The sequence below is a fragment of the Schistocerca nitens genome, chromosome 1 (assembly GCF_023898315.1).
Source record: "Schistocerca nitens isolate TAMUIC-IGC-003100 chromosome 1, iqSchNite1.1, whole genome shotgun sequence".
Taxonomy (NCBI): domain Eukaryota; kingdom Metazoa; phylum Arthropoda; class Insecta; order Orthoptera; family Acrididae; genus Schistocerca; species Schistocerca nitens.
The window spans coordinates 624349686-624376447 of NC_064614.1; the positions used below are offsets into that span (position 1 = coordinate 624349686).

General features: G+C 42.8%; 1 protein-coding gene across 1 annotated transcript; it reads left to right on the forward strand.

Annotated features, from left to right (window-relative positions):
• Window positions 1-8764: 8764 nt before the first annotated feature.
• Window positions 8765-22603, forward strand: LOC126263432 (uncharacterized). The gene is made up of 3 exons (XM_049960559.1): window positions 8765-8824; window positions 15049-15299; window positions 22477-22603. The coding sequence occupies exons 1-3, from the start codon at window positions 8765-8767 to the stop codon at window positions 22601-22603; spliced, it is 438 nt and encodes a 145-aa protein (XP_049816516.1).
• The last annotated feature ends 4159 nt before the right edge of the window (window positions 22604-26762 follow it).

Sequence of the window (26762 nt, forward strand, 5' to 3'; positions counted from 1 at the left end):
AAATAACTCTCGTTCGTAGGAGCTTGATACAGAAAAGGTGTCTCAGTTGTTAACAAAATTAATTTGATAATTTTCCTAACAACTTTCTTGCTGGGAATATCTACGAGGTGCAACAGAACGTAAATTCATCAGCGATGACGTTTCACCCCTTACGATATTTATCTTTTATCTCGGAATACGTTTATGTTTTGACCATAACATATGTATCGGCTACATCTATAAACTTTGAGAATGTTCATAGATTTTTTCAGTCCAAATACGTGTTTTTGGGTGTTTCCACAGTTTATGTAAAAAAAATATTTTCTTTAAAATTTCTTAACGTACTTTTTTTACTCGTAAAGACTGGCAATGATTTGAAAATTACTGCATCATATTTTAGACTAAAAACGCAGATGTATGACAATTTGTTCGTAATTTTTTACTAAAATTTGAAATTATTGCTAACTGGAAAGACTGTGAGATGACCTTGATCTGCCTATTTTGTGACGACCACTACAGCTACAGCAGAGTCGGCAAAAGAAGGTGCCTCACAGCTGCAGTGGGCTTGTCGGGGCTGCTCGTGCGTCCGCTTAAATCGCGTAACGCAATTTTATGTAGCCTCAGTGTCACCGCAGCTTTACAGACACTACTCTTTTTAGAATGAGATGTTCACTTTGCAGCGGAGTGTGCGCTGATATGAAACTTCCTGACAGATTAAAACTGTGTGCCGGACCGAGACTCGAACTCGGGACCTTTGTCTTTCGCGGGCAAGTGCTCTACATCTGCTGGCAGAAGTAAAGCTTTGAGGAAGGGGCGTGAGTCGTGCTTGGGTAGCTCAGATGGTAGAGCACTTGCCCGCGAAAGGCAAAGGTCCCGAGTTCGAGTCTCGGTCCCGCATACAGTTTTCATCTGCCAGGAAGTTTCACTACTCTTTTTGCTTGCAGCCGTTTGCACTTCGCATTTGATAGCTGCCAAGCGCGCCGCCAGCTGTCAGGGATCCTCATTCGTCGACTCTACTATGGACAGGGCCAAATCGGCGACGCAACACTTCTCATCACTTGTTGCCGACGGGGAGATATTTTCACGTGCAGCCATCTAGTAGGCGTGTGACAACCATACTTTAATTCGATTGTAAGTGTCGTATACCTGTTACAGGAAATGTTACACTCAGAATATGATGATTATACCAACTTTCTGCGGATGGACAATGAAAATTTTAACAATTTGTTTAGAGTTATTTCGCCCTCACGTTGAAAAAGAAGACATAAGTAACTTGCGAAAATTTGTTCTTTTCTACTAGGTCCACTAATGACAGTTCATTAAAATACCACAACTTGGCAACATATAGCCCAACCGTACATGGAAGAACAGGAGATCTTCGATATATATATATTTTTTTTTATTTCGTTGCACTCTCGCTCACAGACCTACGTTACGCGTAGAATATTGATTCTGTTTTCAACCTCTTCCTGCATAATACATGGCTGGAAAAGGTGCAATACTGCTACCATTTTTTAGTTATATGTAAACTGAAGGTGGATGGGGGAAATAGGAACGCAAAGAGAAAGGACTACTGATGTCAGCTACATCGGGACTTTCGACGGAATCTCCCCTTTACTAGGCGGTCGCGTTAACCACGGCGCCATCCGGACACAGTGTTCGTGGCAATTCCGCGGGCTATCTCACCACGGCTCCCGGTGCCACCTATCCGCAATCCATGTTCATATTCTCCGTACTCGCTACTTTGAGATTCCTGCAAGGGGTCGAACGTAATTGCCCAGTTGCATTGAATGTGGCAGATCCATTGCCCATCAAGGCGAATCAATTATACGAATGCGTGGTGACTGTTCTTTCGGAGATGTCGATGGGCAATGGATCCACCACATTCAGTGTAGATGCACAATTACGCCCCAACGTCCGTGGGAATTTCTAAGTAGCGAGCATGGAGGACAGGACAGGGAATGCAGATGGGTGGCGCTAGGTAGGAGTGAGGGGTCGGCCGGGAGGCGTGGCGAGATAGTTCGCGCAGCTGCCATAAACATTGTGTGCGGGTGACACTGGGGTTAACACAACTGTCTTGTAAGCAGGAGATTCTGGGTTCGAACCCCTGTCGAGTACACATTTTCACTCTTCGCCGCTGATTCCGCCGAAAGCCCCTATGCAGCTGAAATTAAAAGGCCCTTCCCTTTTCTTCCCTTTCTCCCCTTCCTCCTTCAATTTACATATAATGTATCACAGCTTTGGATTCCGCTTGGACATGTCTGAAAGAACAGACACCACACATTCATATAATTTTTTCAATTGCCAGTGGTATTTTGTTTTTATCCTTGCTCGTAATTGGAAACTCAAAATACACGGAGATAAATTGTAATACAACTATTTTTCACTAAACATATGCGATGGTACAAAGACACAAACAACGTCCTTCCTCTTGTCAAATTTTCAGTCAATCAAAAATTCTAGCCACCAAGTCAAACACACTCTGTTTGACGAACACGTCAGACAGCACTGTACACCAAGTATTTGGCAAACACAGTAAAGTTTGACAAGCTGATCGTGTATAGGGGTCTTAATACATAATATTTCCGTCTGATATTATTTATTTTTGTAAATTTTATTCTTTCATCTGGAATCTGGCTGGGTATCGATAGTAGATACGCAATAGCAGGTCAAATAATATCCAGCTTTTGAAAGAATAAGAAAATTAACTCACTGACTCTTCCTTAACAGATCATTAGTTGATCGGTGGTCTGCTCGTGTTATAAACACAAAATAGTTTGTACATTCACCAAAAGTAACATCTCTGGACCTTTATATATAGAGAAAAGTTTCAAAAAGAGCTTTGTAACGAAACACCGGCATGTGAAGTCATGAAATGTAGGCGCCGTCAGAATTTCTTGTAAGAAACTCGTTTGCTCCACGATGATTCTTCTACGACGTAGAAACACCCCTTCCTTTGTCTGATCAGTAGTTGCTCCTTGATGAATGGGAGAACGAAGGTTCCAAAATTAGAATAGTCATATTATAAACGAGATTTCATATGTTCCTTTGTCGTCCTGCACCTAACCCTATTAAACAAAAAGAAAGCACTCTGCGATCCTTGAGTTACCACTAAAACTTTCACATTCCAATACTATTGGACCGCGTCTCCCCTCACGACGCGTATGTCAGACGCGGTTCTTGATAAGCCCACATCACGCTTTGACAGGCCGAAATCGTTGATCATCCGTTTATTTCACCCGTCATGGATTTTCCTCCAATTAGAAGTGTGTATTGTGAACATAGATTTCTCCATGGTTTGCAACGATTCTTCATGAGTAAAAGAAAAAGTCATAGAAAAACTGCATCACTTTTCAACTTCTGTAGACTTCATCCGGGAATTCTTATCTCCAAGGGAAGTTCAATATGTAACGCACCTCTTTCTTTTCTCTGCCTATTTCCGTTGAAAAAAATGTGGCCTCTTGCTTTTCTGTGCCTATTTCAGTTGAAAAAAATGTGGAATTCGTTGTGGGTATCGCGCTATATTCCTGCTTCAGCCCCCATAGTTATATGAAGTTTCGATAGGTGGTGGCGCTGTACGTAGCCTTCAAAATGGCGTCTGTAACGGAGGTGCGTTCCAGCCAAAGAGCATTCACTGAGTTACTTTTGGCGGAAAACCACATTATCACAGATATTTATAAGCGCTTGTACAATGTGTACAGAGACCTGGCAGTGAGCAAAAGCACGGCGGGTCGTTGGTCGAGACGTCTGTCATCGTCGCAACAAGGTAGCGCAAACCTGTCCGACACTGAGTGAGGTGGCGCAGTAGTTAGCACACTGAACTCGCATTCGGGAGGACACCGGTTCAAACGCGGGCCTGGCTATCCAGATTTAGGTTTTCCGTGATATCCCTAAATCGCTTCAGGCAAATGTCGGGATGGTTCCTTTGAAAGTGTACGGCCGAATTTCTACCCCATGCTTCCCTAAACCGATGGGACCGATGACCTCGCTGTTTGATTTCCTCCCCCAAATCAGCCAACCAGCATGTCCGATCCCCCGCGTGCCATTCGGCTGCATACAGCTGTGGCTATTACAGTAGTGGAACATGTTCGTCGTCACAAAAATGCAAACATAATTCTCCTTCTCCATGACAATGCAAGGCCACACACAAGTTTGCGCACTAGGGAGGAGCTCACAAAACTTCATTGGACTGTTTTTCCTCATCTACCGTATAGCCCGGGTATTTCACCTTGCGAGTTCCATCTGTTTGGCCCAATGAAGGATGCACTACGCGGGAAGCTCCACGTGGATGGTGGCGATGTCATAGATGCAGCGAGATGTTGGCTCTGACGATTACCAGTAGACTGGTAACCTTGTGAGCATACAGGCCCTCCCAGTACGGTGGCGTAAGGCCGTCGCATTGAACGGAGTTTATGTTGAAAAGAAAATTTTGTTGCGAAAAGAGTGGGGAATAATATGGTGTATTGGAATACTGATTGAAACTTACCTGCTGTCAGAAAAAAATGTGTTGCATTACTTACTCAACGCCCCTCGTATTTTGAAAGGCATTGCACTGAAGCCGTTGATGGAGCGAATGTGGAAAGAGTGAAATGCGATGAAATGTATTATTCGCAGAACACTCCTTTGGCTAATCTCATTCACACATCGAAGCTACCTTGTACTGACATGTGGACTGTGTGTCACCGACGCTAAAACGTTTGTTGGATTTTTGTCATTAGCTGCTGTCCTTTTTCTTTCGAGTATTTTATTATCCACATTTCTAGTTTCTTGAAAGTTTTGTACAGTGTTTGCAAAGACATACCTCAGAATTTGGCACAATCAGGATACGTTTCAGCACACAGCCGCATCGCTGCTCTTAACAGTTTGGCGACGAACGAGGTAAACAAAAATCGTACTCACTCTTTTGAATGTCACGTACATTGTGAAGTCTTGAATAACATCAAGGGGAAGTTCTCTATTTGCTACAACAGCAGCAGGGCACAGACTTTTGGGCTTCGAACGTATGAGTAAACACATGAACTGTACCTCAGTTATGTGTTTCCTTGCATTTGTCAGAACACACTCATAATAATTTGGTCTGAACCAGTGCGAACAACCCATTAGAAAGGGGGACAGCAGTGCTGGTGGGTGCTTCGCTCTGAAGGGTGATGGCAAGGTAGGGGAGATGCAGTTCGGCAGCTGAAACATACGCACTAATGGATGCTTCACATTAACTGGCGGGGTTTTGTACCTAGACCATTATTATAAAGTAACACACGATGTTTTTTGGTCTGTAGTGCTGTCTGTTGACTGGTTTTAGAATCCCATGAAGTAATCCACACTAGAGAACTCCATAAGCAGTTTCGGCCATTTCCTACTACTTGTTGTTGTTAGACACTACTTTTTTCGCACGGCCTTTGTGAATCTTTCCCATTATACACATTTAATTGCGGTACATTAAGATCCACATCTGTAGCCGAGTGCTAAGCGTAGGTGGCTGCCACTTGCAGAACTCAGCTTCGATTCTTGTAGTGCCAAGGATTTTGCCCTCGTGGGAGGACTGGTATCGGGTGCACACGGCCTCGTGATGCCCATACAGGAGATTGTGGCTTCACAGTCTAGAAAGTCGGCAGAAGGGCTGGCAAAGACGTGTGCGCACCATAACGCATCTGCATGACGCTGCACGGCAGAAGACGACAATGCGGATGGTCGACATCCGTTGCGCCGTCAGGGCCTGAGCTATTTGGAAAGTCTTCTTGATTCTCCAAGTACAGAATTTTATAGTGAGTGAAGTGCTGCATATCTTTAACATTATTTATGTAACCTGTGGACAGTGAAGTCAAACTTCGTCAAAAGGGTTCTTTCCATGGGACATGTGAATGAACTGAATTTCCTTAAGGCTTTAACAGTTGTACTCCTCTTGAAAATCGAAATTTGTATTATTTTCCAATAGCTTCTGTTTCAAAATCTATTTAACTTGTAATTGGTTTTTAGTAATACTTCTCCTTAATTTTGGTTCACTTATTGATTATTGATGTGCAGTAGAGTAATAATGTAACACATGACCAATTAAATACAGTACGCATAAGATTTTCTCGACTGCAACGTTTTTAAATTACTGTCGGATATTTCTTCCTAGGTACATGAGCATGTTGTAACTTGAAACATGTTTTCACATTTGGAAAAACTTCAATTTGCCTAAATAATTAATGCAATTTCAGTACAAGACAACAGTACTTAAACAGTCAATTCCATCTTTTACAAATGGAATAAGAAAGTGTGCTACACTTGTATTACAGGGCCAGCTAGAGTCGAAGGTCTCAAAAGTGCACCAGGTACAACACTCTCACCTGCTACCAAAAATTCAGCAACAATAGACGTTTCAAGTCTAGAATACCGAAAAAGAAATAGTTGCACAAACAAAGGGTCAAGCAAAGCACAATAAGTATGACCACAGCTGACAGAAGGACATCTAGTAAAACAAAGAAAGGGGTAAAAAGTGTAGCGTAACGTGCATTGTCGTTTACCATGATACTGAGAATGTAAGATGGAGGACACGAGTCACTAGGGAATTACGTGTCAGCCCCTTCACAAACTGTTAGTCAGTATTACCTAAATATAAAATTTTCTTCGTTCTTGACTGAAGTAGTGAAGACCTTGGAAGTACTTGTAGAACCGGGTAAGATTTTCAGGTTGTCTATCCAACGGCTGCCAAAGGCAACAAAATTTTGATTTTCAATATTTCGCGTAGTTATTCAACGATTTTAAAAATCTAATATTCTGTCTTAATCTCCTCATTAAGATAAATAATCTTATCTTAAAGGGTTAGCAGAATAAGACAGCAGAAGCACTGTGTTTGTCTAGCGGCAGCGTAAAAAGTGACGCGCAAATGATTCAAATGGCTCTAAGCACTATGGGACTTAACATCTGAGGTCATCAGTCCTCTAGACTTAGAACTACTTAAACCCAATTAACCTAAGGACATCACATACATCAATGCCCGACGCAGGATTCTAACCTGCGACAGTACCAGCAGCGCGGTTCCGGACTGAAGCGCCTAGAACCGCTCGGTCACAACAGCCAGCTGGCGCGCAAATACCCGGACTTTAATCATCCAGTATCTGAGAATCAGAGCACTTAGCGACTTCCAACAAACTTCAGACATAATTTCAGACCTTTACAAAAATTATCTCGTTGACAACCACCACAAAATGATGAAAGGAAAAAAATTGTCGGTTAATACATTTCCGTTGTTCGTGCAGTCAAATTTCGGCATCAGCCAAGGCGTTTTAGTTTATTGATTCTGTACTACCGACTTCATTCGCAACGCAATGTGCAGACAGTATCCGCGCATGCCACTGAATGTATCTACAAAATTGTATCATTGTACGATAGATAGTTCGGGAAATATGACGTCATAAACATTGAGATTCGTGAAAAACTTGTTTTTACTAAAAACGGAGGACGAATTACCCGGAGTATATTGATCCTACGTTTCATAATGAGAGCACAAAGCGAGTTCCAACAAACCTTAAGCATAATTTCAAACCTTTCTTGAACTTTCTCTCGCTTAATTGCTTGAAGTTAAAAACTAAACACATTAACTCATTTGTAAACAAACGTTTGAAGCGGTTTTATACATTCTTCAAAGAATCAGGGGTCATTGGTCTTTTTACTGTTCTACTAAGTGACATGCATGCTGTGACAATAAAGTCCTCTCAGAAGCCTCTTTCGAATACCACAGAAAAATTATGTAATTCTATTAAAAACCAAAAATAATTTCATGATTCGGCGACTATAACGTCACAAATTACCAGTTTTTCTCCGAAAATTCACCTTATTGTCCACTACAACATACCGGGAACCAACATGCACATTCTTTCTCGTTCTGGGTGGATTTTCGGTGGCCTGTCGTAGACGTTTCACTCTGCGTACTTACGGGGATTGAGGCAGTAGTGACGATAATCTACAGAGGCGACACACCAGCTTCAACCATACAACGTGCCAACTTAATCCTTGAAGAATACTACGCTTGTACTGAAACTGAGTTGATTACCGATATCCGCTACAGCAGAGACGAAGAAACATGACGCAACTGGCTCAAACAAATGATGCAATAGTCTCAAAAAAAGGAAGAGAGACAGAACAGTGCTCCAAGACTATAAGAGAGTGCTACCTCGTGTCTTCCATCTCAGTTACTTTTGTTAGTAATATTAAGGTGTACAATAATATGGAAAGTAATTAATAAATATCTGTTCTACTTAAAATTAAATCAAATGAGTTGGATAAAAGGAATGTACAAGAATACATTTTAAAAATGTTGCTATAACTGACATTGTAAGCCTAAATCATTTTAATCAGAAGGGGGAAAAATTCTTCAAAACGTTGCCGTAGCCAAAATTCCGAGGCGCGACCCTTTGTTGCCGTTGGGCACGCCACTGTCGGGGCGACTTCTCCTCCTCCTGTCGCGTCACAGGAAGCTGCAACGGTGGCCAGTTAAGAGTCAAATGGTCAGGTCATCCAAACACTGTGTTCTTACCGGATATCAAGCAATGTCCAAAATGCCGAGCTCTCCTCCGTACAATGGAAGGAACACACTATTTCTGTGTTATACTCCTAAATGTAAATTTTTGATCATAATACTGTGTACAATAATTTGAAAAATAATTAATAAATATCTATTCTATATGAAGAGAACAAATCAAATGAGTTAGATAAAAGATTCGGCTGCGCGCGGGTTCGGCTCATTCTTCAAGTTTTCGCGTAGATCATGTACGCAAGTGTGTAGCGTGCTGCCTATGGCGCGATGGCTAAGGAGAAGCTCTCGCGAACAAGCACTGGCGACAACGTGACATGGTCGCTTCTGGTGAGGAGCAGGTGCTCGGAAATAAAATTGAGCTATACCTCGATGAACACAGCAAACTGATTGACAGTCGAGTTTGGGAGGAGGCGCAGTTGTCGGCTTACATTTTGTATGCCACCGCACTATGCGGCAGCAACAGTTGTGCGTTTCCGTTCTGGCTACAATCATACGCTGCCCGTTGTTGTGTAATTTTCTCTCAACTTTTGCAATTAGTGTAGGACATTTTGTCGCGTAAAATAATCACGCTGCTCTGGGAAGCAATGCAAACAACGAAAACTAATTACGATTGTCGTCCGCAGCTAAGTGTGACACATGAGTTAGCAGAACAATATGACAACGATGATCAACACTCAAGGCGTAATCAAAGTCATTCACTGATGGGTTTCTGCTGTGATAGTTGGCCTATAAACAAGTATCTGTCAACCAATTTGACATTCTGATCCAGGTATACCCTTCATCTTTCACAATAAGTTGTGAAACAATCACAGGCACCAGGAAGCCCCAGCAGACAATTCCCTATAGCATAAAAAATGTGCCGTCCTAAGTACGGGAGGGACGTTCGCAAAAATGCAACTCCAGTAAAATCCAAAATGATAAGCCGTGACGGTACGTTTTGAAAGAAAACAAAAATCCAAGGAAATTCATTGTGACCAGGTTCTCTTGTGTATTGATGATACTCTCAATTAAGACACTACTGTTAAATGACGTAGGCGTTTCCAGTGTGGGGGCGTATAAATTATCTGAAAAAGTGATCATCGTCCTTTCTCTGTCGGATCAATAACAGGCAATGAGCACTAGCTGTGGGTCAGCGAGAATCATCTTTCCCAAGCTTATCTATATACCATAAACCTACGCATTGAACGGAAAAGGTTATCACAATATTGAAAATTTATCAGTTTTCAAGCAGCTGATCACGGTGAATAAGTATTGGCGTATAATTATGAACCCTACACCGAACAGCTGGCCAAGCAATGGAAACTCACAGCAGAGTCGCCTCGAGAGAGAAAAAAAAAAAAAAAAAAAAAAAAAAAAGCGAAGACAGGCGTCACCGTAAACCATCATGTCGAGCGCATTTCGATGGTGCCTTGCCATACTCTTCACAGTTACAGTCCCTTAAGGCCAGACAGTTACCAGAAAATATTACCATTATCTCCTGATGAGAGGGCAGGTGGCTGTGAGGGTTCCGTCCAGCGGAGGTCATCTGGTCCTCAACAACGCGGTGACATACTCTCCACTGAAGGCAGTGAGGCAGGGTACTGCTTTGTGGTGTTATATTACTCCATCTATCCAATGACTTCTTCATTCTCGAATGAAGAGCGAGCTGCGTGACAGCTATTTCCAGGAAGAAAATAATGACTGTGTGGAAAACTCACCAAATATTATAAAATAAAAATAAAGTATCAGCAGCTGGTATTTCATGTGTTTTTTTTTTAGTGCGTTTGGTTGTGTACGTCATGAACTCCCGTAGAAGGACTTAAATTTTATAGAATTCATAGCTTTACATGTAAGTGGTGTGAATCATACTTAACAGAATGGGTTCGAATAAGTCAAACAATGCTGAACGGAAAGAAAAATTTAGTGATCTGGAATAAATCACGAAGAGAGTCCCACAAGGTTCAGTTTTGGGTCCAATCCTATTTCTTATAAAGTGTGTTCAAAAGTTTAGTGCCCAAACAACAGGGATGATGACGGAGACAAAAACAACTACAGCGTGTTTCAGCAGTGATGGCCAATATTTCTCACGCGGAAAGTACAGGCGAAAAGTAGCAAAAACGCTCCAATAAACATGAGACCACAAATCAACCGTTGTCGCGATACAACACATTTTCTGTTGCGGTTCATAAGTGTCTAATAACACATGGTATCTCTAAACGTTAAAGCAGGTGATCGAAATGTAGTCCATGCGTCTGAATGCGATATTGAACTCGTTTCTGAAATGAGTTGCAAATCCTCTCAGGCAGTCCTGAGAAATTCTGTAAATGCTGATAGGCTGCTTCAACCCGCAAGCGTAATTCCTCAAGAAAGTTCACCTCGGTAGGGTATACCAGGCTTTTGATGCGGCCCCCCACACAGAAATCCATGGATTTAAATCCGGAGATCTTGGAGCCTATGGCATAGGCCCTTCTCTACTTGCCCAATGTTGACCATACGAACGGGTTACGAGTTGGCGCACTCATAAATGAAATTGTGCTGGAGCACCATCACGCATGACCCACATGTTTAGGCGTTGGTTCAGTGGGGCATCATCTGGAAGTACAGTCCGCAGAAACTGCATGTACTGCCGTCCAGTTAGTCTCTTTGGTAGGAAGAGTGATCCAATTATGCAGTCTTAGAGCAGTCCTGCCCAGACGTTCAACGAATAACACTGCTGTTGTTGTGATACCTGTGTTGCATTAGGATTGACATCGCCGAAAATGTGACAGTTATGGTAGTTAAAAACCGTCAATGGTAAATCCCGCCTCATCCGTGAACAGAATACTGCTTACAAGCAGGGGATTCAGGGTTCACTGTTGTTGCACCTAATGGCAGAAACTCTCTCTGGGAGGGAAGTCTTCATTTTTGTGGGCTTGCACTCGCTGGGGGTGATATGGATAGAGTACTTGCCCATGTAAAATTCGCCACACACTGCTGTGACTCAGGCCAGGCTCTTGGGTAGCAGTCCTCCTTGTTTAAGTACTCGGACGTTCGCGTGCATTGTACATGAAGTACATGTCAGCATACTCTTCACTTGTGTAATCTCTGTCCATGGTGCCTTTACTTTCGTAACTTATTGCGAGATCGGTACGGCATAGTGCACGGAGAGGGATAGGGAAGTAGTTGCTCATGCGTAAACAAACAGATGGTCAATCTCAAACCTTGAGATACCAAAGTAAATACCGCAGTATCTATGAGCGTTAACAGTTGGTTCCGAACTCGAATTAATGCAATACTTTGGCAACGATTGAGTTGCGGACCCATGTTTATTGGAGCTTTTTAGCTAAGTTTGGCCTGTACTCTCCTTGTCTGAATTACTGACTATCCCTTCTGAAACACCATGTATATTTGGTAAGGTGACAATGTGTCGGAAACGCATATTGTTCGAGTACTGAGTATGCAGGAAGTTATTGTGTGTGATTGATAATAAAACAGTATTAAATGTTTTTCATTGCTGATTTGCTCTGATCACTATTTTTTTTCCTCAGTTATTTGCTGGATGTGTTCCTATCTCTGTCTCCCTCTACAGTTTTTGTCCTATACAGCTTCCTCTAGTTCCATGTAAGTCATTCCCTGATCTCTCTACGTATGCCCTATTACCCTGTCCTTTCATCTTATCAGTGCTTTCCGTATACTCCTTTCCTCTCCGATTCTGCGCAGAACCTCCTCATTATCTATCTTACCAGTCCACCTAATTTTCAACATTCGTCTGTAGCAGTACATCTCTCTTCTGTTCCGGTTTCCCCATGATCCATGCTTCACTATCACAAAATGCTGTGCTCCAAACGTACGTCCTAAGAAATTTCTTCCTCAAATTAAGGCCTATGTTTGATACTAGTAGACTTCTCTTGTTCAGGAATGCCCTCTTTGCCAGTGCTAGTCTGCTTTTGATGTCCTCCTATCTGTCATTGGTTATTTTGCTGCCTAGGTAGTAGAATTCCTTAACTTCATCTATTTCATGACCATCATTCGTGATGTTAAGTTACTCGCTGTTCTCATTTCTGCTACTTCTCATTAATTTCGTCTTTCTTCGATTTACTCTCAGTCCATATTCTTTACTCATTACACTGTTCATTCCATTCAGCAGGCCATGTAATTCCTCTTCACTTTCATTCAGGATAGAAATGTTATCAGTGAATCGTATCATTGATGTCCTTTCACCTTGAATTTTAGTTCCCTTCCTGAACTTTTATTTCCATTATTTCTTCCTCGATGTACAAATTGAACGGTAGTGACGGAAGACTGCATCCCTGTCTTACATCCTTTCTAATTTGAGCACTTCGTTCTTAGTCGTCCATTCTTTATTATTCCCTCTTGGCTCTTGCACATATTGTATGTTACCCGTGTCTCCCTACAGCTTACCCCCATTTTTCTCAGAATTCGAACATCTTGCACCATATTACATTGTCGAAAGCTTTTTGCAGGTCGACAAATCCTATGAAAATGTCTTGATTTTTCTTTAGTCTTGCTTTCATTATCAGCCGCAACGTCGAAATTGCTTTTCCCGTTGCTAAAGCCAAACTAATTGACGACCAACATATTCACAATTTTCTTTTCCATTCTTCTGTATATTATTCTTGCCAGCAATTTGGATGCATGAGCTGTTATGATGATTGTGCAATAATTCTCGCACTTGTCAGCTCTTGCAGTCTTCCGAATTGTGTGGATCATATTTTTCCGAAAGTCAGATGGTACGTCGCCAGACTGATACATTCTACACATTATCGTGAACAGTCGTTTTGTTGCCACTTCCGTCAATGATTTTAGAAATCCTGATCTAATGTTATCTATCCCTTCTGCCTTATTTGATCTTAAGTGCTCCAAAGCTCTCTTAAATTCTAATTCTTATACTGGATCCACTATCTCTTCTAAATCGACTCCCTTTCCTTTTTCTATCACATAAGACACATCTTCCCTCCTCATAGGAGCCTTCAGTGTACTCTTTCCATCTATCCGATCTCTCCTCTGAATTTAACAGTTGAATTGCTATTGCAGTCTCAGTGTTACCACCCTTGTTTTTAAACAGACCGAACGTTATTGCGACTTTCCTCTGTGCTGAGTCAGTTCTTCCAACAACAATTTCTTTTTGATTTCTTTACATTTTTCATGCAGCCATTTCGTCCTAGTTTCCCTGCACTTCCTACCTGTTCCATTCCCCAGCGAATGGTATTTCTGTATTGCTGAACTTCCCTGAAGATTTTTGTACTTCCTTCTTTTAGCGCTGGAAAACGCGTAGTACGTTCCGCATTAGTGTGGTTGCTGCACTAATTCTTGCAACGAATTCCGCCTTCACGTCAACAGGGGTGGAATACACCTCGGTCTAAGTGTAGTCCCAGAGAAAGAAGTCTGATGAGGTGAGGTTCGGGGTTCTTGCAGGCCAATATATAGGTCCTTCCTAGGGAAGGCAGAGACGTATTTGATTTCTCCTGCTACTGTTGACTGGAGTGATGGTGTTTGATTGAATCTAAATTGTCAATAATGGATGGATCATCAGCAATGTTGTAGGCTATTGCTTTAAAATGTTTAGGTCTTTATATTTTATATTGGGTTCAGTTTGAATTTTGTTTATATGGTTGGGTGCTGATCTAGACTTAATAATGGATGCAATTTAAAGCCGTATACAGCGCGTCGCAGGAGCAATGGTCAGTATTCGGGGATATGACAGGTACGATCATTCGAAACGAAACAGTCCAGCTAACTAGGACTCTAAAATGCGTACCTTAAGAGCTATGACCAATTATTCGTCTTCGCTTCTGCGAAAAAACATCTCTTCAACTGAACAAGTGCTGATAGCTCTTAAGATACACTTTAGAGCCCATACTCACTAGGCAATTTTTGTCTTGTTTTGGTCCATACTAGCTTCTCCCGAATATGGAAAGTAAAGAGGTTGCATTAGAAGAGATTTGTTTCACAGTATCGAAGATGAAGTAGTGCTCATAGCTGTTAAGGTATGCATTTTGGACCCCATGTTTACCAGACTTTTTTCCGAATGATCGTTCCTGTCGTATCCCTGAATATTGTCATCCCCCTGGGACACCCTGTATTTATTTACTATCATTAAAGATCAATCTCCTACTTTTGAAAATGCGAATGTTGCCCAAAGGAAATATCCGTTCCAGCACAGCTTTTGAACATAATCTTAAAGTCTTAATATCCTATGAAGAACGTGGGAGCTGTTACCTGTTCGAAGTTTGTGTTCTATTGTGTAATTAACATAACTGGGAAACATAAATTATGTTTTCCAAAGTGATTTGTGCACTAGGATTAATGCCATAGAGTCAAGTAAGCGTAAATATTACGATCTAGTCAACCTGACAATGTAAATGATTCCAGATACGTCGATACGTTTTTCTCTATTGCCAGAGCTACATAACAACCGCCACTAAGAACCATGTTCTGTCTGATGACGAGTCTCTAGGCGACTTAGGAGCAGTAATGGTACAATAAATTCTGCCATCACAAAAGTCGAGTGGCTGCGGCTGTTTTGAATCCGCAAATCAAATGTTTGTTAATTGGGTTTGTTTGTGATGCAGCGCGACGCGCAGCTGTACCGGCTGGGGGTGGCGCTGGGCGCGGCGCTGGCGGCCAGCTGGGTGCTGGGGGCGGCGGGGGCGTCTGTGGCGTGGCTGGTGCTGCTGCTGGCGGCGGCGGGCGCCGTCTGGAGGCAGTCCGTGTGCTCGCTGCTCGAGGCCGCTGCCGCCTTTGAGGCTCTGCGCGTGCGCAGGAGGCGCGCCCTGGCCGCCGGCGAGACCGCCGAGTGGCTCAACGTCGCCATCAACAGGTGGTCAGTGTCACGCGGACATACACTTCATCTCACATACGTTATATGGCTGAGGTGTCTGCACAGCTGCATATAAGTTTTTTTTTTTCCAGTGCAATACACCGCATATTGGCATTGACGTATGGCGATATACCGAAAACTACATCGAATTTCCAGTATATCGACTGTTTGTTATAATTGAAGACAGCTATAGATACCACTGAACCTCAAATAAAACAGATACTTACATAATGTCCCAAACATTTTTTAGAAATTACAAAAACGGTTATAAAAAATATACACATCTTTTATAAATAACCCAATAATTCCATTCCGTGCTTTTCAAAATTTAATTTTATGCTACCTTTTGCCCTATAATCCCTTTCGTTGTTGATTCAATACCTCAGGGATATCATTCAAGTCAAGAAAAGGAGAATTCCTTGGCGCCATGTATGAAACATGATGCAACTGATAATAAAATAGGCGTTCGATAAGTAATGCGACACATTTTTTTCTCGGCCAGTTTCGGTTGAAAAATGCGGAATTTGTTCTGTACCAAAGTAGAATACTCCCGCTTTAGCAACTATAGTTTCATGAAATTTCATGAAATCCCGGTAGGTAGCGGCGCTGTACGTAGCCTTCAAAATGGCGTCTGTAATGGAGGTGCGTTCCAAGCACAGACCAGTCACTCAGTTTCTTTTGCCGGAAAACCACAGCATCGCAGATATTCATAGACGTTTCTGGAATGTGTACAGAGACCTGGCAGCGAACAAAAGCACGGCGAGTCGTTAGGCAAGACATTTGTAAACCTGTCCGATCTGCTGCATGCCGGCCGGCCACACACGCACCTGTGACTCCCACAACGTTGGAAGGTGCAGACTCTCTCCTTCTATGTGATCGGCGGATCACCATGAAACACCTCCTGGACGTCTATGTTGGTAGTGCTGGCACACTCGTCCACCAGCTGGGCCCTCAAAGTAAGATGGCGTAAGGCTGTCGCATTGAATGGAGATCGTATTGAAAAGTAGCCTTTTGTAGCCAAAAGAGTGGAGAATAATATGCTGTATTGGAACCCTGAATAAAACCAATCTGCTTTCAGGCAAAAAATATGTTACATTAAATATTGAACGCTCCTCGTAATTATGTACTTGACGCTAAGGAACCTTTTTTAAACGTCGTGTAATGGTATCTGTGACTTGACCGAGTCAAGTAGTCTGTAAATAAATACACATCACTGGAGATTTACGTAGTTTCGTGAAGCCGTTCTTTACGTACTTTGAAACTGTACAGCACACTTTACAGAGAACATTGCAAATGGAAGAGATATGCCGACTATTGCCAAATATTTAAATGTATGTACTAACTGATGTACTAATTTCGATGTACTAATTTGTCATGGTCACTTCAACAATAAAAAGTCTCTTCATTTTAATCAGTCTTCTTGAAGTCTTTAATTTTCTTCTACAGCATTCGCACAAGTATTGCATCGTTGGAGTCTGTTCTTGGGAGGGGGGTCTAAAACGCAAGTCTGCAATTCCAGAGCAGTAAACATGATCTATAGGAGCCATTTCTAGTTATTTCATTTAGAGGAAGTCTCTGCATCTCTTTTGCCACAAGTTCTTGGACGCCATCTGAAATAATTTTATAAAGCATACTAAAAAAATTTTGGTGCTTGTGTAATATTTGCCGACAAAAATTTCTATTGGAGCCGCCGCTAATGTCACAATATCTGCAGGGCTGGTGACATAATGGATATTTCTCATACAGTAAGCATTGTAATCGCATTGGTGTGACAAAAAAGGATGCCGTTCACAACGCTCCTGTATCCTTAACAGTTTTATACCATACAGTAACTTCTGTTACATTGAGTGGGCATACATGTATTAATTTTTCCCTCAGCTGTGGAGGGTTTAAACAACTCGTCACTAGTAGTGGTGTCAAAGTGGTACTAACATTCAGTATGAATGCATCTAAATCACATCTGTGTTTGCTTTTCTTCTCGGCTTGACGCATGGTGGTTTGTCGACTGTTTTGGTTCAGTTAAAGTGATTATTACGTTCCGATACATGAAACAAACGAATGTTCTTGTGCTGTGTGTCGCGCCCTCTCAAGTCGCGACAATTATTTATAACTACAAAATAAATGAGAAGGTAGGCACGCCGAGTAGATGAATCATGTTAAGCAAAATCGCTGTATCGAATATATCGAACCGTTATCAATATGTCGCTTCCATTCGTGTATCGTTACTAAACTTCGAGCACTTTTAAAGCATCGATATATGTCGTACACCCCTCATTCAGGGCAATACGAGAAATATGACACTGTTTCCACAGCACCTCAGACACATTGGAAATCATCTCCTGACTTAAGCAGTCCTCTCCCTTCCAATCATACATCTAGCATAGTTCAACAGCCGTGTTAAAACATTAAGATGAAACGAAGAGAGCTACATTACAGATGAGCGCAAATTCAAAAACGAGCATAAGGAAAGCAGTTCCAGAAAATAATATTTTGTCAAATGATTCGACAAATATCCGTAGACATTGTGGACTTCGGAAAACTGAGAAAGCCATTACAATTAATTTACATACATTGGTACCGAAATGGAAGATGACAGGGATAATGCAAAAATAATGAATTTCGTCTTCCATACTACAACGGGTAGTCAAATGAAAACTAGACAGATGGGAAAAAAAGTAAGCAAACAGTTTATTATTTCAAAAGTAATCGCCATAGCTGTTGAAACATTATCCCATTGTGAGACAGTGGAAAAATGTTCGCAGTTGCTTACGGATTGTATCCAGGCGTGAATCTCTCCTTCCCAAGCATATCGACTGTGACCACAGCCTTTCTTCAGGACTCTAAAAATATGGAAATTGCATGGGGTGAGATAGAGATTTTTGGGAGGATGTGTAAGGGCTTTCCAGCGAATCTTCTGCATCGTAGTCGAGCCAACAGGCACTCCAGCTCCGGAAAGTCATAATGTCCTTTTTCTTTGACTGCAAGGGCCTGCTGCTCGTCGACTTTCTGGAACTCGGTGCTACAATTAAAGCACAGCAGTACGTAGACACTTGGCAAAAACAGAAGAGCACCATCAAGCCCAAACGTTCACGAATTTTGCCGGACGGCATCGTTTTGTTCGACAATAGTATCGGAAGTTCCATGCGGCTTTTCGCGGATGATGCTGTAGTATACAGAGAAGTTGCAGCATTAGAAAATTACAGCGAAATGCAGGAAGATCTGCAGCGGATAGGCACTTGGTGCAGGGAGTGGCAACTGACACTTAACATAGACAAATGTAATGTATTGCGAATACACAGAAAGACGGATCCTTTCTTGTATGATTATATGATAGCGGAATTAACAATGGTAGCAGTTACTTCTGTAAAATATCTGGGTGTATGTGTACGGAACGATTTGAAGTGGAATGATCATATAAAATTAGTTGTTGATAAGGCGGGTGCCAGATTGAGATTCATTGGGAGAGTCCTTAGAAAATGCAGTCCATCAACAAAGGAGGTGGCTTACAAAACACTCGTTCGGCCTACACTTGAGTATCGCTCATCAGTGTGGGATCCTTACCAGGTCGGGTTGACAGAAGAGATAGAGAAGATCCAAAGAAGAGCGGCGCGTTTCGTCACAGGGTTATTTGGTAAGCGTGATAGTGGTACGGAGATGTTTAGCGAAATCAAGTGGTAGACTCTGCAAGAGAGGCGCTCTGCATCGCGGTATAGCTTGTTGTCCAGGTTTCGAGAGGGTGCGTTTCTGGATGAGGTATCGAATATATTGCTTGTCCCCACTTATACTTCCCGAGGTGATCACGAATGTAAAATTAGAGAGATTCGAGCGCGCCACGGAGGCTTTCCGGCAGTCGTTCTTCCCGCGAACCATACGCGACTGGAACAGGAAAGGGAGGTAATGACAGTGGCACGTAAAGTGCCCTCCGCCACACACGGTTGGGTGACTTGCGGAGTGTAGATGTAAATGTAGATGAATAATGTCCACCCTCATGTTGCCAAACCCGCTTCCACTACGCTGCAGAAGTTTCGCTGGGAAACCTTTGCGCATCCTCCATACAATCCCTTTCTCTGCCCTAGCAATTTTAGAGCCACGAGGAGACATTCGTGGTCGTCGATACGCTTCGGATGACGAAGTGCACGTCTGGGTAAATTGTGATTCTGTAGGCAACCACAAACATTTTTTCCACGAAGACACACAGTCCTGTCTCACAGTGGGATAAATGTTTCAACAGCTTTGGCGAGTATTTGTGAAATAATAAACTGTTTACTTACTTTTTTCCCATCTGTCTCGTTGCCATTTGACCTCACCTTGTATTATTGCTCAATAGTGCAAAGGCATCAAAAGCAAGCTACACTTGTGAGATTCCACAGAGATCATGAGAAAGAACTTGCTCGCCTTCTAGCACCGGTTCAGCGTACGTCAATGGAACAACGAAACTAAACAATTGACAGCTTTTACAAAGCCGTTCCTTTTTGCAGCACCGACATGAAGCAATATCACTCTCTAAGGATTGAGTATTTGACTTCGGTATTCACATTTCTACACTTAGTGTATCGTATCCATTCAAGATCACTCTTTACATAGGCTGACCACTGCCGCTACGTTACGCCTACTGAGTACGGCTCTCTGCACGCGAACGTTTTATCCGGTGATGGAAATAAATCGCAACACCAAAAAATACACTACTGGCCATTAAATTTGCTACACCACGAAGATGACGTGCTACAGACGCGAAATTTAATCGACAGGAAGAAGATGCTGTGATATGCAAACGATTAGCTTTTCAGAGCATTGACACAAGGTTGGCGCCGGTGGCGACACCTAAAACGTGCTGACGTGAGGGAAGTTTCCATCCGATTTCTCATACACAAACAGCAGTTGACCGGCGTTGCCTGGTGAAACGTTCTTGTGATGCCTCGTGTAAGGAGGGGAAATGCGTACCATCACCTTTCCGACTTTGATAGAGGTCGGATTGTAGCCTATCGCGATTGCGGTTTATCGTATCGCGACATTGCTCCTCGCGTTGGTGGAGATCCAATGACTGTTAGCAGAATATGGAATCGGTGGGTTCATGAGGGTAATACGGAACGCCGTGCTGGATCCCAAAGGCCTCGTATCACTAGAAATCGAGATGACGGGCATCTTATCCGCATGGCTCTAACTGATCGTGCAGCCACGTCTCGATCCCTGAGTCAACAGAAGGGGACGTTTGCAAGACGACAACCATCTGCACGAACAGTTCGACGTCGTTTGCAGCAGCATGGACTATCAGCTCGGAGACCATGGCTGCGGTTACCCTTGACGCTGCACCACAGACAGGAGCGCCTGCGATGGTGTACTCAACGACGAACCTGGGTGCACGAATGGCAAAACGTCATCTTTTCGGATGCATCCAGGTTCTGTTTCCAGCATCATGATGGTTGCATCCGTGTTTGGCGACATCGCGGTGAACATACATTGGAAGCGTGTATTCGTCATCGCCATACTGGCGTATCACCCGGCGTGATGGTATGGGGTGCCATTGGTTACACGTCTCGGTCACCTCTTATTCGCAATGACGGCACTTTGAACAGTGGACGTTACATTTCAGATGTGTTACGACACGTGACTCTACCCTTCATTCGATCCCTGCGAAACCCTGCATTTCAGCAGGATAATGCACGACCGCATGTTGCAGGTCCTGTACGGGCCTTTCTGGATACAGAAAATGTTCGACTGCAGCCCTGGCCAGCACATTCTCCAGATCTCTCACCAATTGAAAATGTCTGGTTACTGGGGGCTGAGCAACTGGCTCGTCACAACACGCCAGTCACTACTCTTGATGAACTGTGGTATCGTGTTGAAGCTGCATGGGCAGCTGTACCTGTACACGCCATCCAAGCTCTGTTTGACTCAATGCGCAGGCGTATCATGGCCGTTATTACGGCCAGAAGTGGATGTTCTGGGTACTGAATTCTCAGGATCTATGCACCCAAATTGCGTGAAAATGTAATCACATGTCAGTTCTAGTATAATATATTTGTCCAATGAATACCCGTTTATCACTTGCATTTCTTCTTTGTGTAGCAGTTATAATGGCCAGTAGTGCAATTAATGTAGAGTAATGAAATTTTGGGGTCACATTTGTCTACGTATCAAATTTAAGTGATTAACATTGCATGATCACAGGTTAATGTAAGCACGTGGTTAGCCATTTTGAAAGTGAAATTCTGGTACATTAATAACCGGGGTAGTAGCCAGAATGTTGAATGGAAGCGAGCAAACGTGCATGCATTATGTTGCATAGCTGCTGGATGTTAGTTTGTAGGATGGAGTTCCATGCCGGTTGCACTTGGTCTTTCAGTACAGAGATGGTTAATGCAGGTTGTGGATGACGCTGGAGTTGTCGTCCAATGACGTCGCATATGCGCTCGATTGGAGACAAAGCTAGTGATAGAGCAGGTGAAGGTAACATGTCGACACTCTATAGAGCATGTTGGTTTACAACAGCGGTTATCATGTTCGAAAACACCTCCTATAATGCTGTTTATGAATAGCAACACAAGAGATCGAATCATCAGATTGACGTACAAATTTGCAGCCAGGTTGCGTGGGATAATCACGAGAGTGCTCCTGCCTTCATACGAAATCGCACCCTTGACCAAAACTCTAGGTGAAGATCAAGAGTGTATAGGAGATGGGCAGGTTGGCCTTCAACTGGCCACCTTTTGACCAACACACGGCCATCACTGCTACCCAGCCAGCACCAGCTTTGAACAAAAAACACAATAGTCCACCACCCTGCCCTCCAGTTTGCTCTCGCTTGACACCACTGAAGTCGCAAATGGCTGTGGTTTGGTGTCAGTGGAATGCATGCCACAAGGCTTCTGGCTGGGAGCTGTCATTAAAGTAACCGGTTCGTAACAATTCGTTGTGTCACTGTGGTGCAATCTGCTGCTCAAATTGTTGCTCCATATACAGTATGATGAGCCAGAGCCATGCGCCAAACATGATGGTGTTGCACGCCCACCAGCCTTCGTTTATGTAGCACAACTCCTTCTTGATGTTGCGATTTTTTTTCTATCAATGTATACTATAGGAAGCCTCCTTCATTATGTAAGTAGTAAGATTTTTGAGAATACGTACAAGCTCTTGGCTGTGACATTAGTGAGTCTCTTACGGTTTAACGTACTGCCAACAGGTGGGTGCTGAGCTCGGACAGCGTGTTCGCCCTGGTCAAGGAGCATCTGGAGCCGCTGCTAAACGACGCGAAGCCAGGCATCGTCGGTAAGTCTCACATAGTCTGTCCTCACTTTTCTCGCCTTTAACTCACATTGTCGTTTCTTGAATTCCTCTGTAGTATGACTCTTTCTACTTAGAAAAGAACACTAGGTAATCGTTTCATTTCCGGTGTAGTTTTGTCTTTTTCCAGTCAACAAAATTAATTGTAAGTCATACGACGGTATAAATTTACACTGCCTGACAAAAAGAAAGTTAGACTGCTAGAAGAGAAGTAGGAAACGAATGAAATTTCAGACGTTGAGAGGGTATGTTATGTTATTTCAGTGATTACAGTATTGAGTTAAATTTGCAAAGAAATGGGCAGTATGAGCTCACTTATTAGGGAGATTTTACACTCCCTCTCTTCCTGATGCATACACTGAATTTGTTGGGATGTGTGTCGTGAAGCCGCTATGCGTCTCCTGGGACAAGAAGGGGCCACCGCTGTTGTTAACTACTCCTTGATATCCTGGATATTGACGCTTGTATGGAGTTGAAGTCCAAACTGTTCCCACTGTTGAAGACAGATGTGGGGATCTTGCTGGCCACGGCAATAGCTCAGCATCACGCAGTCAGTTCATAGACACATGTGCCATGTGCGGATGAGCATTGTCTCGTTAAAAAATGACACCACAATATGGTCGCATGAGAAGTAACACATTAGCATACAGGATGTGCAGTCAGACTCCCCTCATCCATTAGCACCAGTAATCCGAAATTATACCCGATGGTACCCCACAGATTGACGCCAGGAGTAACACGCAGATCACCGCCGTTCTCGACATCGATGGTCATCTGGGATAGTGAAGAACCGCTGTTCATCACCGAATACAATGCGACACCATTCATGAGCAGTCTATGACCTCCCTCTCGAAACTGTTAATATGGTAAAATTAACGGCAGCTTAGTATGGGACAGTAATTCCCTAATCCGGCTGCTGCTACTCTCCAGCCAGTCGTGTGGGATTTCGCATAATGTTACAGGGAGTCCATCACTTGTTCTTGTATGTCAGGCACTGATATGCAAGAGTTCTAATGTGGTTGGTGCCCAATACAGCAATCCTCCCTTGTGGTGGTTAGACGTGGTAGACAGGAACCTTGAAGACGAGCAGGCTTGACTTCGCGTTTCCACACAGAACACTATCAGGGCACTTTCACATCAGAATGACTAAAAAACCTGGAAACTGACGAACCAATGTACTATTCGATAAGGTGGCCAAAAAGAGACACATAATGATGCCCCTTTCAAACTCTGGTAGGTGCTGATAACACTGTCTCACACGGGTACCAGACACGTCTGTATGCTTCACAATGATCACTCAACATCTGACGCTGTTCACGTCCCTTATATACCGTACCAGGCCACACAATAACCAGGAACACCACCAAGGCGCTCTGGTGGCCGTTCTACCTGTCACAGAGAACTGTAATAATTTACGGCCATCTACGGTGTGCACGTAGTTACAATGACATCCGACAATGTCTTCGAAATGTTTCACTTTTTTTGTCAGGCAGTGGATCAGAACAACCTTAAAACTTCACACGTCATGGAAATTGAATCAAAAATCAAAATACGTGTTCATGAGTATGAAGAGGTGGAAATCTCTTTGATTCAAGTTCAGACTGAATGGCACATGTACATTAACGTACCATTTTAACTGCAGCAACAATTCTTGTTCTCGACGGGCAGTTGGTATGTTTTATTTGGATAGCCGTTTTAGACACGTGATTCATATCATCTTCAGATCCATACATATAATTACAACAAAACGCAGCTTATCAGTGGGCTATATGTGTGTTAATTACTCGTAAACACAGATATCAGAGATTCACAAACGTGGGGCAACACTAGGAACATAGAAGACAACGCCGTCAATAGGCTTTTGGTGGAGCACTTCGTAGGCTACCAACAGTGGAAAATAGGAACTAGGACTAGGCAAGTAGATACAGCAAAGAAGAAGCTCTACTGGTAAAAATAGTGTATCCAGCGATTACTTATGTGGTAAGTTCATATTCCAGTGTTCGACTGCTGACACCCTCGTCGACGTTCACCAACAACGTTATCTAATTAAGAATGGGCATATATTCTGTCATCATGTGTGGTAGGGACCAGGCTACACTTGGCAGTAGACATCCGCTGAAATTAAATTATGGCTGTAGTACACTGTCTAAAATTACAACTATAGTAATACATCGCATAGCTATCTGCCACTAGTACTAACAAGTGGTCCTGCAATGTCTGCAGGATAGCTTAGCTGTAGAGACTATCTTGTCGTACATGTAAACAGTCTGGGGCTTAAGATTCGACGCACACTGCGACATTACAACCCCCGGCAATTTGCAGGATAACGTCATATCTCCTTTATCTTTTTCACCACGTTTCTTTTAAATTCATGAATTGCTACCTTTCACGTTTTAATAGAACTAATGTGTCTATGCAGCTGAAATGGATGTAATACTCCTAAAACTTTCCATTTTCTGTGACATTTACATTATTTAAGGTCATATAGTAAAACACGTCTTAATAAATGAGAGGTACGGCAGTTACGTAAAATAAGAATGCACACTTTCCTTATTAAGGGAGTCTATGGTTTACCGTAGTAATCACATCATAAAGCGCGTGCAGCAAGAATGAAATATTTGATAAATAAGCTCCTTCTATGGATGCCATAGGAATGAGTTCGACATTTGGCAGAATAGTAATGAAACTTCATAAATGACGGGATTTAAGCGTAGTATCTTTACCATCAGGACACTGTACATTACTCTTCAGACATAAAATTGTGTCTACCACAACTGTAACAAGAGAAAAAGATTTCAAAGTTCGCCATCTGGGATAGGTCAAGCGCTTGCAATATCAGCTGCTCGAGACGACACAAGGAAGCAACAGTGAAGAAACTAATCTCGTTGAGGCGCAAACGGCGAAAGCAAAGCAAAGCAGGAGCCCTGCCACCTCCTCTAATTGGATTCCTGAAAGTCCGAACCAGGAACTTCGTGGGTGTGTCTGACGTACGGGGAAGCCAAGAAAAAGGTTTCTTGAAAAAAGCAAGAGCTGTAAGCGAAAGTACAGTTCTTTTAATGTACAGTTCCGTCCTTTGTTCTAAAACTAATTTTCGTTGTGTAATCCCTGTTGAACAAGACGCTTATGTCGTCTCAAGCTTCCGCAAATTCTTGAAAAGGTTCCTATGAAGTCATTCGCGCGAGGTTTTCATAATCACCGTCCGTCTTATGTTTTTCGCTGATAACTGCGAACAGAATCCACCCAATTGAAGTCATTTTCGTTACATACTCGTACTGTTGTCCATACGCATAATTACATGTAGGCACAACTTGATGAAAAGTCATTCTCAAATAAGAGAAAAAAAAATTAACTTTAAATCTTTGTTGTCATTACTAACACGACGCATTTCCGCAATGAAGTATACTGCTAATTCTCGTGTTAAACTGTAGTGAAGTCGTCAATATAAATTCCATACTTTCTATTAATATCTTTTTCCAGTTGCAAACAGATATGCATAAACAGTTTTGCGTATAATTTTTTAAGTCCTGACACATGTGGTTGTAGCAAAAACTGGCAATGGCATTTTGCTACTCCTGATAAATCATCAAACGCTCCTCTTTATGACAGCTGTGGCGCTGACATTTTCTTCCGTGAGAGCAAATACGAGGAGCATTCACTAATTAATGCAATACACCTTTTTCTAAAAGCGGGACAGTTTTATTCAGGATTCCAGTACACCATGTTATTCCCCACTCTTTTGGCTACAAAACCCTGTTTTTCAACATAATCTCAGACAACCTGTATGCCCGCGTGGTACCACTCCACTGGTAGATGTCGGAGCCAACGTCTTGCTGCAGCAGTAACATCACCTTCATCTACGTGCTGCTTCCTGCGGAATGCATTCTTCATTGGGCCAAACAGATGGAAGTCGAAAGGTGCGAAATCTGGGCTGTAGATTGAATGAGGAGGAACAGTCCAATGAAGTCCCGTGAGCTCCTCTCGTGTGCGCAGACTCGTGTGAGGCCTTGCCTTGTCACGGAGAAGGATAAGTTAGTTTGCACAGATGGTCCTTCGTTGCCCTTTATGGGCTTCTGTTAGAGGCGAGGAACCCAGCAGGGACACACCTTTTAGTACCCCAGCTGATGGACGAGTCTGTCAGAGCAAACAACAGAGACTTCCAGTTGTGCAGCGACGTGTTTGATTGTG

Excerpts from the sequence above, each read along its gene's own strand:
- LOC126263432 (XM_049960559.1), top strand. The coding sequence starts at position 8,765 with ATGGCTAAGGAGAAGCTCTCGCGAACAAGCACTGGCGACAACGTGACA. Across the intron at positions 8,825-15,048 it reads ACGTGACATGGTCGCTTCTG|CGCGACGCGCAGCTGTACCG; the intron begins GTGAGGAGCAGG and ends TTTGTGATGCAG. Across the intron at positions 15,300-22,476 it reads AACGTCGCCATCAACAGGTG|GTGGGTGCTGAGCTCGGACA; the intron begins GTCAGTGTCACG and ends TACTGCCAACAG.